This window comes from Protopterus annectens, chromosome 8.part0, assembly GCF_019279795.1.
Source record: "Protopterus annectens isolate FY-2018-M chromosome 8.part0, PAN1.0, whole genome shotgun sequence".
In the NCBI taxonomy this organism is placed as follows: domain Eukaryota; kingdom Metazoa; phylum Chordata; order Ceratodontiformes; family Protopteridae; genus Protopterus; species Protopterus annectens.
The window spans coordinates 452106580-452125928 of NC_056741.1; the positions used below are offsets into that span (position 1 = coordinate 452106580).

The window sequence follows — 19349 nt, forward strand, 5'->3', positions numbered from 1 at the left end:
AACTGCAGTAGGTGTTCAATCTGTATGCAATGCAGGAGTCTAGCCATTCACTTCTGTTTTAATATGTCTTGACAAACTATAAACTAATAAATGTACATCTTGTGTTATTTGTAATACTCAGCAGTAGCATGTATTTGTGATCCTGAATCTGAAATAGACATAGGTCCAGGAAGCCAGCATGGAGGGAGGGTTGGGGTTGTAACTGGATAGGTCAGCGGAGGGGTCCCAAAAAATGGTCCAAATTGGGCACATAATTGCTAAGGCCAACCCTGGTAGGAAAAGAGACATTACAAAGAATTTCTGTGGGGGTACTATCAGACAGACAGACAATTGACAAACTAATTTAATACATCAACAGCCACACTCACATCAGTTAATTTTAAAAAGACAATGTGGTATTCATGTAGCACAGACCAGATCATATCCACGATGACTGACCTTGTTACCTTTATCTGTGTCTGTGACTAGCATTGCAGTGTTATGTCCGGACCACTTAGGAAACAATTACAACCTGCCTTCTAACTGTGAACATGAGTTGTGATATTTTTTTCAGGTGGAGTTGTCATTTTCATGGGATTTGGGTAATGTTCTTTTTTTTTCTATACATTTCTTGTTTAATTAAGATGAATAGAAGGATCTTCACAGTAGATTTGAACATAAAAGTTGTGCTGAGGTTGTTTATTGTTTCGACTATATTTCTGTTTAAATAATGAAAGTATTATGTTGTTGAAGGATATGTTAGGCTGTGTGAGTTGTTTGTTGCAGTACCATTTGTAGACATTGTTTGCTAGCATGTCAGAATAGTAGCTGGATTTCCATTTGTAAATTCTGTAGCTTTGGTTCTAAAAAGGAGTAAAATTCCACTAGGTCTTACAGACAGATGCATGCACACACAGACACACACACACACACACACACACACACACACGCACGCACACACGCACGCACGCACACACACACACACACACACACACATATATATCTATAAAGAGAGAGGTGGATGAGAGAGAAAGAGAAAGTGAGAGAAACAGCAGAGCACCCATAAACAACTCTTTTCCATTGGTGTCGATGATTAGTGCTGAATGGACTCCAAGAAGAGTTTGAAAGCATTACAGATGGCCAACATTTTTAAAATACCATGAGAAAACAGACAGGAATTTGCACCACAACAGATAACAGATGGATTATGGATTTTATTGTTTCTGATTGCTTGTCAGACCAATGCCTGTCATCTTGCAGTACCAATCTTATTTTAGAGCCCGTATTTGATAGGCCGCCACCTCTTTTTCTCCTCTTTGCGGGACTGCAAGTTGACAGAAGAGAAATTAGCTGGTAAAAAATGTAGAGTTTGTTTTCATGTAAGACTATTGAATCCTTCTGAAATCATATAATATCAGATGGCAGTTTAGGAAAACAGGATCAAGATATATTGCGTCAGTAAAGCGTCAGTGTATCTGAATTAGAGAACTGCTTTTGTCTAAAGAGTTACAAACAGTCTATTAAGTGATGTCACCTTAAATACAATGTGAATTTACTGGGCTGTATAAAAAGCTGCGTAACGCCTGTGCCATTAAATAAACCAGAATTCACATATCACTGTACAGATTATTATTTCACTCCACATGTTGTCCCGTGTCTCTAGTCTAGCAGAAAATGCTTTAACTAATCTATAACCCTTTTATGAGCTGAAGAATTGTAAGATGCTATGATGAGCTGTTTTATATTAGCTAGCATGTTCTTGATATTGGTTAATTAATATCTACCTCTAACCATCCAGGGCTACTCTACCAGTATAAATGGGTTCACTATTATGTAAAGGCTCCCTGTTTAAATTTATTTCATTAAAATATTGTTTTTTCTTCTGTTCCTAGGACATTTTGGAAAATGAAAGCATCACATTAGATTGGATGTTCCGGTATTCCTTAATAAATGATATTGTGAAGGTAAATTATATAATAAATAATCTTTTTTCTCCCCCTTCCTTTTGCAAAAGTATGTTACAGCATTTAAATGTAATTGCTTACTGGTGTGTGTGTGTGTGTGTGTGTGTGTGTGTGTGTGTGTGTGTGTGTGTGTTAGCTGAAATATTATCATCTAATATATGAAGATGTATCATGGGGTTGATCTTCAGACATATTGGGTAAAAAGGCAGCTGAAAATATAGTTCAAATGTTAGTCACAACAGGCTCTGGAATATATTCTTTCTGAAAAACAAAAAAACTAACTAAAATAGCATAAGCTAGAGTGTTAAAGTATGGAAATAATAGAAAATAACAGGACTTCACTTAATGATGACAGATATTCAGAGTGAAAGGGCTTTATGCATTTACAGAATGAAAATCTGTATGTGGATTGAGTTTTCTAACAATGCAAAAAAAAAAAAAAATCAGTAGAAAATCCAGGAGAAAAAATGCTAATGATTTCATCTGTATCCATGAATCTTTGGTTGCAGTTTTCATATTGTGGACAGTAACATTACTGTGAGAAAGATAAGGATAGTAACATTAAGTGGGAAAGCATTTATGGAGTATAACATCTAATTCACCTTGCTAACCATAGTGGGACTAGCATACTGGGTGCATTTATTTCGTAAACAGAAACGAGAAATCATTATTGTGCACACTAATTTATTATGGAAGGGACCGAAGGCTATCATTACTAGTTGCAGTACAAAATTTACTCTCTGGGGTGCATGGTGAAAAGTTACAATGAGATATAATTATGAACAGGAAGTACACAGATAACATCTTTCTAATACATGCTTCACCCATTTTCCACTCTGAAACAGAGTAAATAATGACCTTCTTATTACCCGGTTCATACGTCACAATAGTTGTTATTTGCAGTTGTATATTTATTAACCAGTTTGATAGCAAAGCTAAACAGCTGGTGCTTGCTGTCAGAAATGACAGCTAAAAATTCAAATAAGAAAAAAAAACATAAGTTAGGATGAATCACACCACTCATGAGACAAAACCTGATATACTATACACTATTTAGTTCATTTCCACAGACATTACAGTTTGATGTATTTTTTGCAGTGGAGTTCAAGCCATTCACCTAACGAGCTTTGTTTTTAAGGTTAATTTCTTGGAAGTCCATTTCTTCAGCCTAAACTGGTTATGATGAGCCAGTTAAAATCCTCTGTGTATGCTATATTCAGGGCACATGTTATGTATAAAATTCAGCAAAATAATATTCTGTTGCCATGTTTTGCCTCAATTAAACTCACTGTTATACTGTTTGGCCCACTTAGGCAGGACAGTGTAATAAATATTGCATATCAACCAGCACAACTAGTGTAAATCTGTGAAGACAGTGATGCTTATCAGAACTCCTTATATGTTCAGAATGAAATATCTTCATTTGTATCTGCTAAACTTTTAAACTTGCCACAGCATAATTTTCAGAAGATACACTGTAAGTAAAATACAAAAATGTATATTCCTGTTAAGTGGAAATATGAAGTGAAAGAAGCTTCCATAACATGAAAAGGTCATTGCTTCATTTTTTCACTCCAACTAATCTCTTTCCTGGATCAGATTAAAAGACATTTTATAGGTTGTGAAAGTCTATATAATCAGGTCTGTGTACTCCACAAGGTTAGAACAATTTGGAAAGGATCATGGAAAAGTTGGTAGCACTGGAACATCTGGGAGCTATGGAAGTAGGCAAGGTCCCTTAGCATGTTTCGTGTATATTAGGCATTAACTGTGGTGGCCATTGTGCAGAGAAATTCAGGTAAAGTTGTGGTATAACAGGTAGACATTCTGCACTGTACTGACATCTGCCACATAAATACATGGCTGTAATTTCAGACATGTACCATGACATGCCAGGGATTAAATTTCTAAGATTAGTGCAGGGATGCTGGCACAGGTGTGCACTCACTGTTGTGTATGAGACATAACTTTACACACATTTATACATTTACTAACAAAGAAAGTGTAGCAGATCATGGTTCAGTATCACAATATGCACAATAAACAAGTCGCATGATTTGGTTTTCAAGATATATATTTATGATGCATAGCCCCAAATCCTATAAAATCCAAATTATGCAACTCACACTGCAGTTTAGATTCATGGCTGTCTCTTTCCTATCCCTTTTAGTGTGACCTACATCTGTAAGTGTCCATAAGTGGCTAGTGTGTCTTCAACAATAAAGCTAAAGTTGTCATGCCTGTCAGTGCCTACCATTCACTATTGCACTACCCCAGCCATGAAACAAGTTTTTTTTTACACTGCCTTGATGACGAAAGAAGGGTAGCAACAAAACAGAATTATCAGAGGAATGCAACTCTTGGAAAATTCAAATAATCAAAAGCATTGCTGCTGTTTCATGTATGAATAATGTCAGTAATAAGTCAGCCAAACCTTTTACTCATCATGGAGACAGCATGAAGCCTAAAGGAAATTAGTCATAAAAGAGAATATGAATTTTAAAGTGTTATAAATATAGCTAGGGGAAAAAATCCAAAATTTAGCAACATCCAAAATATTCTAGAGAATATATAAAAACATATATGGTTATATGAACCATTAGCCACTAACATAAAGTAATTGCAAACACTTGTGTGATTATTTTAAAGACAAGGAACCATAAAAAATATTCCAAAATTAAATACCCGTTTCCTGCTTTATTAGCATCATTTGTTATGATGCATTGCATTGTAAATATACATTGAAGTAAACTATCTGCTAACATTACTTCTATATCCTCTACAGCTTTGTGATCAAGTTATGTTTGCACTGTAAGATGATCAGAGGTTAACTGGTTTTGTTATCCTTACCTCTCAGCACATTGTTCCTTATAACAGGTACAGCATTTCATTCAAAGCAGAAGAGAAACAGCAGACAATAACATTACTATGCACAGAATTCTTCATACCTATAGAATTCATCAAGTAAATATTCATCTCTTGTTGTCCTGTAGTGTCAAGTGCCTGTTTATACTGTTTACCCACACCTCCAGGCTAGTTGCGCAGCATAATGCATCCAAGGTTATTCAAGTGCAATTAACTCTGGGCAAAACTGCAATCCAAATTGTAGCTTGCTACAGATCCCCCACCATGCCCCAGGATTCCCACTCCTCTTTTCTTGATGTACTGGAAAATATCAGGGTTCAACCAAATACCCTAATAATGGGCGATTTCAATTACTCCACCAATAACTGAGAAAACCACTCATGTACCAACTCTTTTGTTCAACGCTTTCTGGAATTCATAAATTCCAATACCCTTGATCAACTTATCCACAACCCCACCAGGGACAACAATATCTTAGACCTAGTCATTACCAACATGAGTGACCAGTGTTCCACACCTGAAGTCAACTCCTCGTTGGTCAGATCTGACCATAAGGTAATCACCCTAGATATCAGCATCCCGCCCCCACCCACCATTAAGGAAACCATGGTAAAAAATGTCTCCAAAGCCAACTTCATGCTTCTTAAGACAGAAGTGGCGAACTTCATGACACCCATGCAGATGGACAATATGGTTACGACTGCTGAATCCTACACAAATGCACTTTATAAGCACTTACTCAAGTGCATGGATCGTGCTATCCCAAACAGAACCAAGGCACCATCCTCCAAAAAAAGGAAGCCAATCTGGTGGTCCCCTGCCATAAACAAACTCTACAACAGAAGGAAGAAACTGTTGCAAAAGAGAGTAAAATCCCATGAGTAGAGGAGCTCCCTGGTCAGCCTCAGTAAGAAGGTGAGATCCCTTATAAGATCCTCCAAAGCTAGCTATGAAAACAAAATCACCACTGATTCTAAGGGCAACCACAAAGCATTCTATAGCTATGTCAAGAATCTCAATGGCAACACCCAGATCTGCTCTGAGTTACAGTACAATGGCACTAAAATTACAGAACCAACTGATATTGCCAACATCCTGGCAGATAGGTTCAGTGCTAACTTTACCCCCTCTCACCCCCTAAAGGGCCCATATCTATACAGGAAGAATGTATAGTCCCTGTAATCATATCTATGCAGTTAAAAGCTGCACTCTCTAAAACCAAAAACGCAGCATCCATGAGACTGGACAACATCCCAGGCTGTGTTTTACATGAACTTCAGAATGAACTGGTTCCCCACCTAAGCACCATGTTCAATCATAGTCTCACATCAAGCTTTGTGCCCACTGAATGGCGCACACTCCACAAAGGAGGAGCCACCACTGATCCTGGGAACTATCTCCCCATTAGCCTGACGAGCCTGGTCTGCAAGGCCATGGAACATATCATCATGGAACTCATAAACAAAACATTGGTAACCTCCAAACTCTGGACCCCACCCAGTTTGGGTTTGTGGAAGGCAGATCATGCCTTCTGAACCTGATTGACTTCTTTGAGGCAGTCAGCAAAGCTGTAGACAAGGGTAAGGTGGTTCACACAACCTATCTTGACCTCGTCAAGGCTTTCGACACCATCCCCCATTCTGGAATTATAGCTAAACTCACTAAACTAGGTATAAATCCCTATGTCACAAGATGGGTTGCCAACTGGCTCACTGACAGAACCCACACTGTAAAAATTGCAGACTCCAAATCTGACTTCAAACCAGTGACAAGTGGAGTACCACAGGGTTCAGTCCTGGGACCTCTCCTGTTTGGTATCTACTTCTCTGAAGTACGGGTTAATGCAGAGGGCCTCTGGCTAATGAAGTTCGGAGATGACTGCAAACTAGGAGCCATAGTTGAATCCCCAAATGATGTGGACATCCTACAGAAGGGTCTCATTGAGACATATGCCTGGTGCCAGAGGCATGGCCTCAAGCTCAGTGCCAAAAAGTGCATTGTCATCCCATTTGGTAAACACTCTATACCCATTTACTAACACATAAACGGCAGTCTACTTAATGCCGAATGTGTGATAAGAGACCTTGGGACTCAGGTGGACAGTAGTCTCTCCTTTGATAATAACATTGCCACAGTAGTCAGGAAATCCTTCTATGTGGCACACCTCATCACAAAAGGGTTCCATCCAGGAAAAAAGAGGTCATTGTTCCCCTCTACTCGGCACTCATTAGACCCATTTTAGAATGTACCTCACAAGACATCTACAGCAGCTGGAAAGTCCACAGAAGTACCTCACAAAGAGGATTACTGGCCTCAAACAGATGCCTACACTGACCATCTAAAAAAACTCCAGATTTACTCTGTAGCATATCGCCTACTCCGAGGAGATCTTTGCCTAACATATAAAGCTATGTTAAACCCAGAGCTATTGGACATGCTACACCAAAAGAAATCGCAATTCCTCCGAGCTACATGCTCTAGAGACCTAAACCTTGTCAACACAATAAACAGGACATGCTGGAGGGATAGATTCTTGTCCCAGAGACTTCCTATACTCTGGAACAAGCTACCTATTTATGTCAAGCAAAGTTCCTCATTAGCACTCTTCAAGAAAAATCTTGATGAGTGGATGGGAAATAGGAAATACACCCCGGGCATCATTTCTGTGGCTCTGCTCGACAGGGGCACAGGAAATTAACTTTCTTGGGTGATGTAAGCCAAGGAACCTTGTTGGGTAGGCTTACTTAGGCCCTTGGGCTGATAGCCTAGTACCTAACTATGAACCCTTGAAGACAGGACAGTTACATCAGTGTAGCCGATATAAACTTGAAGAGGTGGACACAGTGAATGGAATTTATTGTTTTCAGAAGTACACATCTCTGCTTAATATCTTTTTTATTCTTTTATTTAAAATGTGTTTGTGGAATACTTTCAGTATAGATCCACTAAGAATGTTTTTATAATAATTTCTGCAATGACCTGTGAGTATTGAATTTGTCATTTTGAGTGACTTCTTAGTATTTGTTTATTTTCTCATTCTGATTAGCGTCTGGATTAATAGATGTAGTTCCTCATGTATACTAGGTATATTATGAAGGATGCCTGTGCTGCAGTACAGATAGATGTGACATTCTTATGTCAATATATGGAGACTGCATTGCACTGTAAAGTAAAATGAATGGCAGTAAAGTATTCATGATACTAGGGCTTGGGGGGGGGGGGTAAGTGAGGTTAGCAGAGAGCAAAGCACACCAGCACTTCGGACTGTACATATTTCAGCAGTGAGTCTACATTGCAATGCGAGAGTAGAAAAGGAAATGGAAAGAGCATACTGCAAGGCATAATGTTTGCACTGCAATCAGATCTGTTAGTTCTCTGAGAGAAGCACATTGAAGTAAGACACACAGCACAGCAGACTATAATGATGCTGGAAGAGGCTTACAATAATTGACAAGACACAGGTAGACAGCATATTGTGTGCCTTACATTTGTCATGTGTGTGTGTGTGTGTGTGTGTGTGTGTGTGTGTGTGTGTGTGTGTGTGTGTGTGTGTGTGTGTGTGTGTGTGTCTGTCTGTCTGTGCATGCAGTCCACCACACTACAAAGAGAGAGAGAGAGAGAGAGAGAGGGACATGCACTATGGATCTCCGAAGCTAGGGTGGTACATAGGAGTAGGCAATAGATTTCAAAATGGTTGTTCAGTGGCACTGATTTATGACTTTTTCTTGCATACTTTTCTTTTCTTTTCTTTTTTGCTGGCATACTTTCACCATCATGACCTCCAGATACTGCTCTATTGGTTCATTTTGTTCTTCCGGGTCTAAGGGTTAAGCTTATGGGTATCTGTTTACACTGAGGATGTATGTAAGAGTTAAGCATCCCAGAATAGTACCAGCATTCTCAGGGGTCCAGCATTTTCACTAGTCTAAGTATTTTCTTTGTGTGCTAAAGACATCACCATCAGGCTGGCAGCCAATGGAAAATAGCTTGAACATATGTCAATTCCCTGGACTTATTGGACAAACATTTCTGCTCTGTACTTCCACCCCCACCCCAGCCCAACATATTCTCCGTGATCTCTGTCCTGTGCTGGAAGTCCACTATAGCATTTCCCCTCCCCCACAGGATAGGCACATTCATCCTTCCTGCCTGTGATGTCAAGCATCAGAGATGCTAATTTGATTTGGTTTGCCATCCATGTCACCAGTGCTGGCTATCCCACCATACTAATACTTATTTGACTCTCATTTGGGCTTCACATATCATAAAAATAATTCTGCCATTTTGCAGGCTCCTTCTCAGCCTTTCTTATCATTGTATTTGTGTAGTTGCTGTTCTACAGGAAGAAGCAGCAGTAGTACTGTATGGGTATCACCATGGCAACATTATGTGACTAGTGCACAGTGTGTATTTTCTGATTTTTCTGAGGGGTGGGTGTGTGTGCATGTGTGTGTGTGTGTGAGAGTGTGTGTGGTATATGTATATATATATATATATATATATATATATATATATATATATATATATATATATATAAATATTTTCTGTGTATGAATGCATGCTGTATATGGCCAATTCTTTAACCATACTAGAGGGAGAGATATGTAAAAAGAAATGAAATGAAAGCAGCCCACTTTGGTTTTGCACAGTTAATCCATATTCAGAAGTTCCCTCCAGCCTCAAGGAAGGCAATGCAAGATAGACCGGGCAACATTTTCAGGCTAGATATTCAGTTATCTAGGCTTCCCTTGAATGTGGTAATGGTACTGCCCTGCTTATCAGATAGTGAAAGTTTTATTTTCACAGTAGCTTGTCCATAGTCTTTAAGAGGTAACTATCAATTTTATTTCATGCATGTTTAGTCCCACATGGTCTTTTCAGGAACCAGACTGTATGTTACAGTTTACAGATGTAAGCCTTAGCTTGGTCTTCATTCCAGCTCCACACAAACTCTGTACGCAATCTTCCCAATCTTCCATTGAGCCATGCCCAATGAAGACCCTAATTGGATCATTCCATTCCAAGAACCACAAATCCACAGAAAGAGTCCTCTGCTGTAAACCATGAGACTTATCCCACTTGAGGAACTAGCTTCTTTATTTTCTGTTGTTAGGCTACAACCCCTTATACAATTCTAAAAGAGAATTAGTTTTCCTTATGTCTAATACAATCATCAAACTAATATTTTGACAATTTTAAAGTCACAAGTCACAACTTGCACACATTTAAAGACATATTCAATGGTTTTCATAAAAAAAGATGTGAAAGCTGCAAGAGGGGTGGGGCAAAGGGGCTGGCTGCCTTGGACACAGTTCATTAGTGCTGCAGGTAATATTGTATGAAAGGTGCCTACTGGTCTCTGAAACTGAGTGGTGTGACTGCTGGACATAAGTGCCAATCTGTTCTTGTACCTGCAAGTACTAATGGTAGTTATTTAAGCAGCTGTGATTAAGATCATGGCTGACAAAATTATTTTCTTGTAGTGTATGTCAATCAGGAACTGTGGCAAGGAGTTGGTATAGTTCTCTGCTATGGTTGGCTAGTGTGAAGAACTTTCTTCTTTTTTTTTTTTTTTTTTTTTTTTTTTTTTTTGCACCAGTAGCAGGATTTCCCAGGGCATCAACTAACCTAGCCATATCCCTCCCCTTGTAAGCCTGGCTGTAGCACTGTGTAATGAAATAAACCTTGAAGGCTTGCAAAAGCTATAATTTTCCTTAGCAGAAGGGAAAATTAGTATCTGCTAATAACCATTTTGGAAGTTTAATGTTGTTAACAGTCTTTGCGTTTCCTGGTTTCTCTATTAGCTTGTCAATTCTGGGAATAAGAAAGGCTATCAATGTTTAAAATGTTCAGATTTCTAAAATCATTGCAGAATCGGATAAATTCCTCATGTTCTTGATGTAGTACTGCTGGATTTCTCCACTGACTTAGTGACTGTTCTATTATTGCTAAGGTGAGCATCTTTTCTACTTCCATTAATTATTGTTTATATGACTCTGGTACTTTCTAAGGTTCCAGTATAGTATTAACTCCAGGTGCTGCTTCTGTGTTATGTAATATCAGTTTAGATCTTTGAGGCATTTCTGAGAAAAGTCCTTTATTTCTTAACAGAATTGCTATCATTTGTTGCTTTTGAACTTCTGAGATGGATTATTCTAACTATACTTCAGGTAGAAATGGTTTGGTCTCTTCTGTATGAATTTCATCTTATCAGCTAACCATAGATATTTCTAATGCTTTCAATGGGTTTAGTACACTAACGTGATATATTTGCTCTATCTTTCTATTTCATGGTTGTCTAACTTTGTAGTTTACTGCATTTAGTCTTTCAATTAACTCAAATGGGCCTTACTACTTAAAACATTTACCCTTTTTTCAAGTAGATTTATCTCACCTTGAAAAAACATTATTTTTGCTAAGAATCTGCCTTTGCTATTTTTCTTTTTAACTCCAGGTTTCAAACTGCATATGAATTGGTGAGCCTGGGCTATGTAAATATCAGCAGCTGTATACAGCAGTCACTACAAATACTGCAGATGATTTCTCCTGCCCTGCATGTAAGGAAGATTAAAAGTGATATGGGCATGTATTCAGAGAAACCATTGACAAACCAACTTCAAAACAACAAATTATCGATAACTGAATAAATGATTAATTGAAAAACTCAACTTTCCAGCATAGAGAATGATTTGCCCTTGTTATATGTAAATATACAGCAGAGCATTATCAAAGTGAATTAAGAGCATGCAGGAAAAACAACCATAGCAGATTTATGTTTTCTGTTTTCTAAAGGTTAAATTTCAGTTCCAGTGTAGAGAGCTTATACAACCTGTCTTAAGTTAATAAAAATCAAGTCTTATATTTGAATCAGAAATCAACCAAGCTCTCAGCTTGTCACTGGTCAAAAACAAATGAGCAATAAAAGAAATTAGATAAATTACCAAGGCTTGCCAATGCCAACTTCAGGCTTCAGTCAAAATCTACAAGTACATTTACATTTTAAAAAGCTTCCAGTTTCCTTCATCTTGACTATTGAGTGAGTGCTGTAACTTTACATTTCATAAGCATATTTCACCATTGTGTGTGCTAGGTGACCAAGTTAATCTCAGAATATTTTCCTCACTAGAGTGCAAGCTGCAAAGCCTTCTTTGACCTTTGACCAGAACCTGGAGAATGATTAGGTCACTGCAGCACCATGTAACTCCCTCATTCAGCAAAAGGAACTAAAGCAGCAGCCAAGCAGCAAGGTACAACAGCAACAGACAGAAGTGGAAAGCAAGTAACAGTCCAACTGGAACTTAAGCAGCAAAGCAAGCTGCTCAAACAGGGCAGGCAACTTAGTAACTCTATACTACAGATCTCATCTCATGCCAATTCCAGCCTCACAGATCTACCACAGATGTTTTTTGCCTGTTCTGCTGGCTTGTGCTGCAATATGTGGTTCCCTCGCTCAGTCATCTATCTTTGTAACATTTGATGGTGATATAGCAGTGATTTGAAGTATCCCAAATCTGTAGTCATTATTATAGCTCTTTTAAAGTCACCAGCACATACCTACCTACATGTCTGTTTTGACTACAACACTCCACAGGTCATCTAGCTGTACAATATAACTTTGAAAGACCAGAAATTGGAACTGTCAGAGGTGAAAACTTAAAACTGGAGTGTTCCACTAAATGTGAAACAGTTAAAAGCTAAGCTTAGGCTTACATATCTATTGGGATCTTTAACATAGAGGATTGGGATTGCCTTGCTGATCATAACCTCCTTATTATGTGTTCGAGACATGGATGTCAAGAAATTCACCTTGAACGCTTTGCTTTCAAGGTGTATCTTGACATCCATGTTGAGAATACATAATGCAGGGTTATGATCGGTGAGACAATCATAATTCTTTGTAGTGTGTGTAGCTTTATTGGCTCCATGTATTATTGGTTACAAGGAAAAAAATTGGTAAGTGTTTTGTTGGCTTTCAAAGCCATAAAACACTTAGCAGATGTTACCAGAAAGGCAGTGTAATGCTGTCTGTCATGTTTATACCTACCTTTAATGCCTGTCTACTGTGCAGATGTTCACAGAACGTCCAGATTATTGCTTCTTATTTTTCCTTTCTGCATTAAATCTGTTGCTTTCTGAGAAACCACCAAAGATTGAAGTCACGAAATAATGACATACATTTTTCTTTGAGTTCATATCCTTCACCTTATGCAGCTGAACACATCCTGTTATTCTAGTAACTTTCTAAGATTTTTTTACTTATAGGGGACATGTTATCAGTGTTGACAGCAGGCAGAAATAAATCTTTTATTTTTGCCCCTGTCATTTGCTAGTCAGTACAGGCAGATTTTACTGCCGAGCTGTAGATCCAACCTTAAAAACATAACCAGGGGGTGCTTAATATTTGTAAAGGTTGGGTTGCATGCCCCTCTGATGCTTAACTGTGCTGTAAAATTTGGAAAAAGACAAACCAATCAGTGCACTCCATGCAGTACAAGAGTAATCATACTACTCCGGGAATGTAGCAGAGCTTAAACTTCTCTCCCATCTAAAAGTACATTACACTTTATTAACTTGCTTGCAGTATAATGATAGAATGCTGACTCAAAAATTTTAGGTTCAGGTTCATCACATTCCACTGAAACAGTTTCTTTTGAAATATGCATATAGTATTAATGAAAGAGAATCTGGCTACATGACCCCTTCCCTCCACATCTAAAACAAGCTCATTCATTACTTAATACTTTTGTTTACAGTTGATTGCATATTTTTACTGCAACTATAGATTCAGAAAGTTATTAAATAGCAGTAATTCCACTACTTCAGTATGTTGAGAGGTCTCCTTAATATGTCTAGTATCCTGTTGGGGTGAGGCCTTTAATGTAGCTGTTGATCCCAAGTGAATGAATTACCTCTAGGCAAGACATCTAAATCAAAGGCCTTGGCTATGTTGAATGAAGCCTTAACAGAGTTTAGTTTATTAGATACATACGATTATGTCTTCATCCCTTTAAAAATAATATTATTTTTTTGAATAATGCTCTGGGGATTTGAAGAAGAGTAGACTACAGCTTTGTTTTAACTGACTTAGTTGCTACAACATACATTGTGGAGATATTGTCTTTGTCATATTCTGTTCTGACTCCTCTAGCCTTAGGGAGCAGCCTAAATGAAGTTAGAGTACTGGTTTGGAATTGGAGATTGAATCCACATTTCCTTAAGGATAAAAAAAGTTGTAGATTGCATAGGAGATAGAATCCTGGATTGAGAAATACTGGGCAGACTCCCCCTCCCCTTTCCCCATGACCTGCTCCCCTCCTAACTTGTTTTTCTTTTTTGAGGTAAGTCTTAGAGAGATTGTGGAGTTATTAGTAGAATCAATAAAAGTATATTGCAGTTACCTAGAATAAAGGGTAATTTAATTGCTCCTAATCTATACTGTTATGCTACTGCTGTCTGCAATAGAAGCATGTCAGAACACAGTTGCTACCATGCCTTTTGTAGGTCATTCCTGAAGTCTACCTCCTTTATCAGTATGTAAAGTCCATTACTTGTAATTGTATATGGCATGGGACCAAGGGGTATGGAAACATAAACAGAGTCTCATTATCCCATAGCTGTGGAAGTGAGGAAGACTCCTGCACTGTTGATTAGATTATGGGATAACCCCACAATTTCATTGTCAAACTGGATGCGTAATGGAAATATGCTACATTATGAATTTGTGTGGCTTTACACTAGCATGAAATTTAATCAGATTAAGAAATGAAGCCACAATTTGTCATTAGGGTGGTGGAAGTAACTGCAAGTGAATAATATGTGTGGGGCTGTCAGGAAAGCATAATAGAGATAAATATGGGTATTGATATTGTTAAGGGTATAAGGGTATTGTTTTTGAGAAAAAGAAACAGACAGAGATAGCTGTGGCAGTTAACAGAAAGGTTAGTATAAAAATACCTATACCAGAAATTGGCAATTAACAGGCTCTTGCATTTGATGGGAATTAGAGTAAAATATGAGAATATGTTTGCCTGCCCAGATGAGTTGAACAAATGGGGCAGGATACATTTAGTGAGTCTACATAACATGGTCTAGTCTTTCCCTGTGGTAGGGTTCATGCATTTAAAGCTGCTCCACACCTGGCAACATTCTTATCCTAGGCTTATGAACCGGAAGCTTCTGAAGTTCTTTTAAATGGTGCTACAATGATTCCCCAAAGAGGTGTATATTGGAGGAGTGCTGAAGCTGGAATGGGCCATCTTCATATGGTATGCTCATATATAGTGACTGCCCTACTGTGGGATAAAGTGAGTAATGCTATTGCATAGGTAGCATGAGCTCTTTTGTCTCCTGGGCGTTATTCCTGATGTGTATACACCATCAGATAGTATGCTCCTTTGCACTAGAACAGTGATTAATATGTTGTTAGCCACATTGTTTAAATATTGGAAAGTAGAACCAACAGACTGACAATCTACTGTGTATTATTTTGTTGTAGAAATAGCGTATAGACGCTCAAATCTGTATGTGAAAATAAACAATGAATATTTGTCAGTGTTTTGTTTATATTTACACATTTCTGGTCATAAGTTTGAAATGGTTTATCACTTTATTATATTTTTATATTTTGTTATTATACTCAACCATGTCTAGTGACTTCTTTAAATGTCATGATATTTCAGACTGATGATAAGACTTTTTATATGAAATAACGGAATTTCTTAAAAAAATAAAATACGACCAATTTCCCTTGTTAATTTTTCCTTACTCACCTGATCATTCATTCTATACCCAATGATTTACTTACTAGTAATATAAATACATTGTCAAAGAACAACACTTTCAATTTACTCTTCCTTCATTAACATCACTTGCCATTACTAACACACTATAATTTCCTATGTAGGATTCTCATAAATTCCTTGCACTCAACACCCCCCGCCCCCCCAGCTTATCCTCAGACCCAGTCTTCTTCATAGTCTTAAAATAAAAATTTCACTCTGTGGTAGCAAATGCTTTCTTAATATAAAAATAAACTATCTCTGCCATTACTTCTCTTTTCCTTCTGACAATACTCTCTGAATACTCATACAAAAGACATGAATTATCTGTTTCCACCTGCCACCTGTTAACAAACTGTGCCTGCCCTGGTTTTATTAGTCTATATGAAATTATTAGGGCCTTCATAACAATTGACTGCAGTCTCTCCATCTTGTGGCTATTACATTGCAAGCTTGTCTTTATTTGTGTATTGCTTGGGATAAAACAAGAAAGGGACTGACTAAAGATGTGGAAGGATTGACACTATTGTGCTAACTGAAATATTTAAAGCAGATAGATGAGCAGTTTTCTTCGTTCATCATTTTATATATTTATATATTTAGTTATCCTTCTCTGTTAGGTAGAAAACCATATTGTACCTTACCTTTTCTTTTTCTATCATGCTTAATACAAAATCCTGTTACAGATTAGTTCCCATTTAAATACTGTGTATCATTTGTCAGTTTGTAATCTAGCATATTCATTAATGCCTTTTTGATGTATATTCTCTTTTAAAATTCTAGAATACATGCTTGGGATAGCTTGATGTTGTAATTTATGTAATTTGCAATTTAAAGTCATGGTGACATGTTATTACTGGTCACCAGTGTCATTTATACACCAAGGGTAGCCTAAAATACATGTATTTCATATGAATGACAACAATATTCAGCTAACTTAGCATGAGTATAATACTCCTACCAAATGAGCACACAGAAGCTTGAAATGAGCATTACCACATTCAGAAGGTCATCTGCTTCTAACCGTAAGTACTGTAGAAATGAGCTGGCTCATATGCACACTCAGCATGCAGCTTATCAAATCATTGTAGTTCCATTACCGTAAGTACTGTAGAAATGAGCTGGCACATATGCACACTCAGCATGCAGCTTATCAAATCATTGTAGTTCCGTTACCGTAAGTACTGTAGAAATGAGCTGGCACATATACACACTCAGCATGCAGCTTATCAAATCGTTTGCAATACCTGAAATTCAAAAGGGTATTGTTAAGTTAGTCTGTTATTTAAACTATCCCAGATGGATGTGGGTTAAGTGCACCCTAATAGATGGTTAGCCTGGCCTTAACACCAGATCTCCATTAATTTAACATTAACTACTTTAGTTGTATTTTATTTTTTATCAGAATGTGGGTTCATTTGTGTGAGATATATTTTTATACATTCCCACCATTCTGCAGTCAGGAAATCTTTAACTGTTACCATTTTGCACTAAACTCTGACCATGATATCTTTCTTCCATGTTGCTTCCAAGACAAGTTGTTTGAGGAAGTCATGTTAAAATAAATCTCGGGAAACTGTTCTCTGAGTAACTGCTGCTGTTTCTAAGTACTGCCATTCCTTAGCTATAACTAACAATTCCAACTAGAAACATCATATTGCTTTGTGCTATTTTCTGACTGCCTGGCACCAGCTTGTCTATATCTTCTGCCAGAGCTGATAGCCTTATGTCACCTCCGCACAGAGCATGGAATCTGCTGTAGTGATTATACTCACTGTGACCATGGTTAGCACTTTACTGTGGAGGGTTAAGGACATCAGCTGTTAATAAGGCTCATATTGCAAACATAACTTTGATTTCATGTGATGTTATTAAAAGGAATTTGCCCATTTTGCTAGCTGACAGCAAAGTAGGGAATATTGTTGGTGAGCGTCCTGGCTTTATTTTCAGGAATAACATGAATATGAAAAGGTTATTATGTATTGGACCTAAAAACCCTGTCTCTGAGCCAACAATGAGAGGGGGCACTTTTCCATGTAATAATTGTAAAGCCTGTTCTTCCATTGCCCTTGATGCTCAATTTATTCATCCAGTGACCGGACATGTTTTTTCACCTAGGTTTATGGCGATTTGTAGGAGCAACAACCTAGTTTATTTAGCAACGTGTTGTATGTGTGAATGTTTTTATGTAGGAAAGACTACACGCCAGCTAAGAGAACGCATATTAGAGCATCTAGGCAATATTCGTAATAAAGCTTTCACCAATGCCCTAGCTAATCATACAAATTCGTCAGGACATAATCTTTTTTATTTTAGGGTTTTACTTGTTCCACCCAGTAACAGAAAGGGTGATATTAATAATCAAGTGGAAATGCGTGAGGTAAAATGGATTGTATCTTTATAAGCACATAACTTTCCACGTTTAAACTCTGGTATTCCTCTTAGACCTGCCTTAAATAGGAGGCGGTGATTTTTGCTTAATTGACATAATTATTTTATTGATACCAGTTGTTGATTGGTTACAACTTCTTTTATATTCAATGTGTCTTGCATTGATTTTATTCTTTTACTTGGATCTGATGAAGCAGTAACTCCGTGAAAGCACTAATCCTTGTCAATAAATGTGTTTATTGTATATATTTTTAGTGGCTGTGTTGGTGTGCTCTCATTTTGTTTTCATTTACTGTGCATTTATAGTGTGAGCAAGCTTCAGTAGTTTGATATTGCTTTGGTTTTTTGCTGTTTGTCTACAAACTGCAAGTCTGGTAGTTTGCCATTTCTATTATAGTAGTGTGTCTCTGCTGATTTCCTTCCTCCGTTTCCTTTATTCTGCATTGATTTTTAAGCATCAGCATTATGGTTAAAGTAGACAATCGGGATTTCAATCTTCTGCATATAGTATTCAAACTAGACTGTCTTGTTCCCTACAACAGAGTATTAATGCACTGAAAAATTTTGAGATGGCCATCCCCACAGCTATCAGCATCTTTTCTGAGTGAAATTCTTTCCTCTCGTCCATTAGATTGTGGGTAGTGTGGAATGGATGTTATATGCAAATCATCTGAATTCTTGAATTTTTTTATTGAGAACCATTGAAATGAAGGTCATTGCCAGATTTGATAACATCAGGTATCTCCCATTTTAAGATTACAGAGTTGAATGGATTAATCATGCTTACACTCACAGCTTGATTATTTCAGGGAATTTATTTGAAATAATAGCCCACACATTTGAGACAAGTGATTTCTTTGAAATGGAACAAACACATGCCTACTTGACTCCTTTGAATGATTTAGAACTGGTTTTGCTGGAATCCCTTCCTTTGGATTGTTGATTTGTTATACATTATAGATTGCACATCTTTGCATTGTTTGATCTATTCTGAAATGATATTCCAGGCCAGTACATTACATCTCTTGCAGTTTCTCTATTCTTTATTATTCCAAGATATGATTCTTATCTCCTCTCAAGCATTTGATTTCTCATTTGATCGGCAAATATTATATTGTAAACTTTAAAGATCACACCACAAATACAACTTATTTTTTTCATGAAAGGAAAATAAAACTAAATTTATTTTCTTACTATGATTTTTGCTTAGTCCATCCTTTCATTGCAAAATCTTCCATTAACTGCATTTTCTATATCAGTATGTCTCTGAAATTTTACTTTTTCCTTTGCCATTGGTAACTGCACCATTACCTAATCATGCCTTAATACCTCTTCTAGCGGTTGTTCGTACATCTCAGGTAAATATGCTCGG

At 37.4% G+C, this 19349-nt stretch overlaps 1 protein-coding gene across 1 annotated transcript in view; it reads left to right on the plus strand.

Moving 5' to 3' along the window:
• NPR1 (natriuretic peptide receptor 1) overlaps positions 1-19349 on the plus strand; it is a 3300976-nt gene that overhangs the window by 2474354 nt on the left and 807273 nt on the right. The window contains exon 12 of the mRNA XM_044079969.1: positions 1872-1943. Within this exon, the coding sequence (XP_043935904.1) occupies positions 1872-1943 (72 nt within the window). The remainder of the gene's footprint in view (positions 1-1871; positions 1944-19349) is intronic.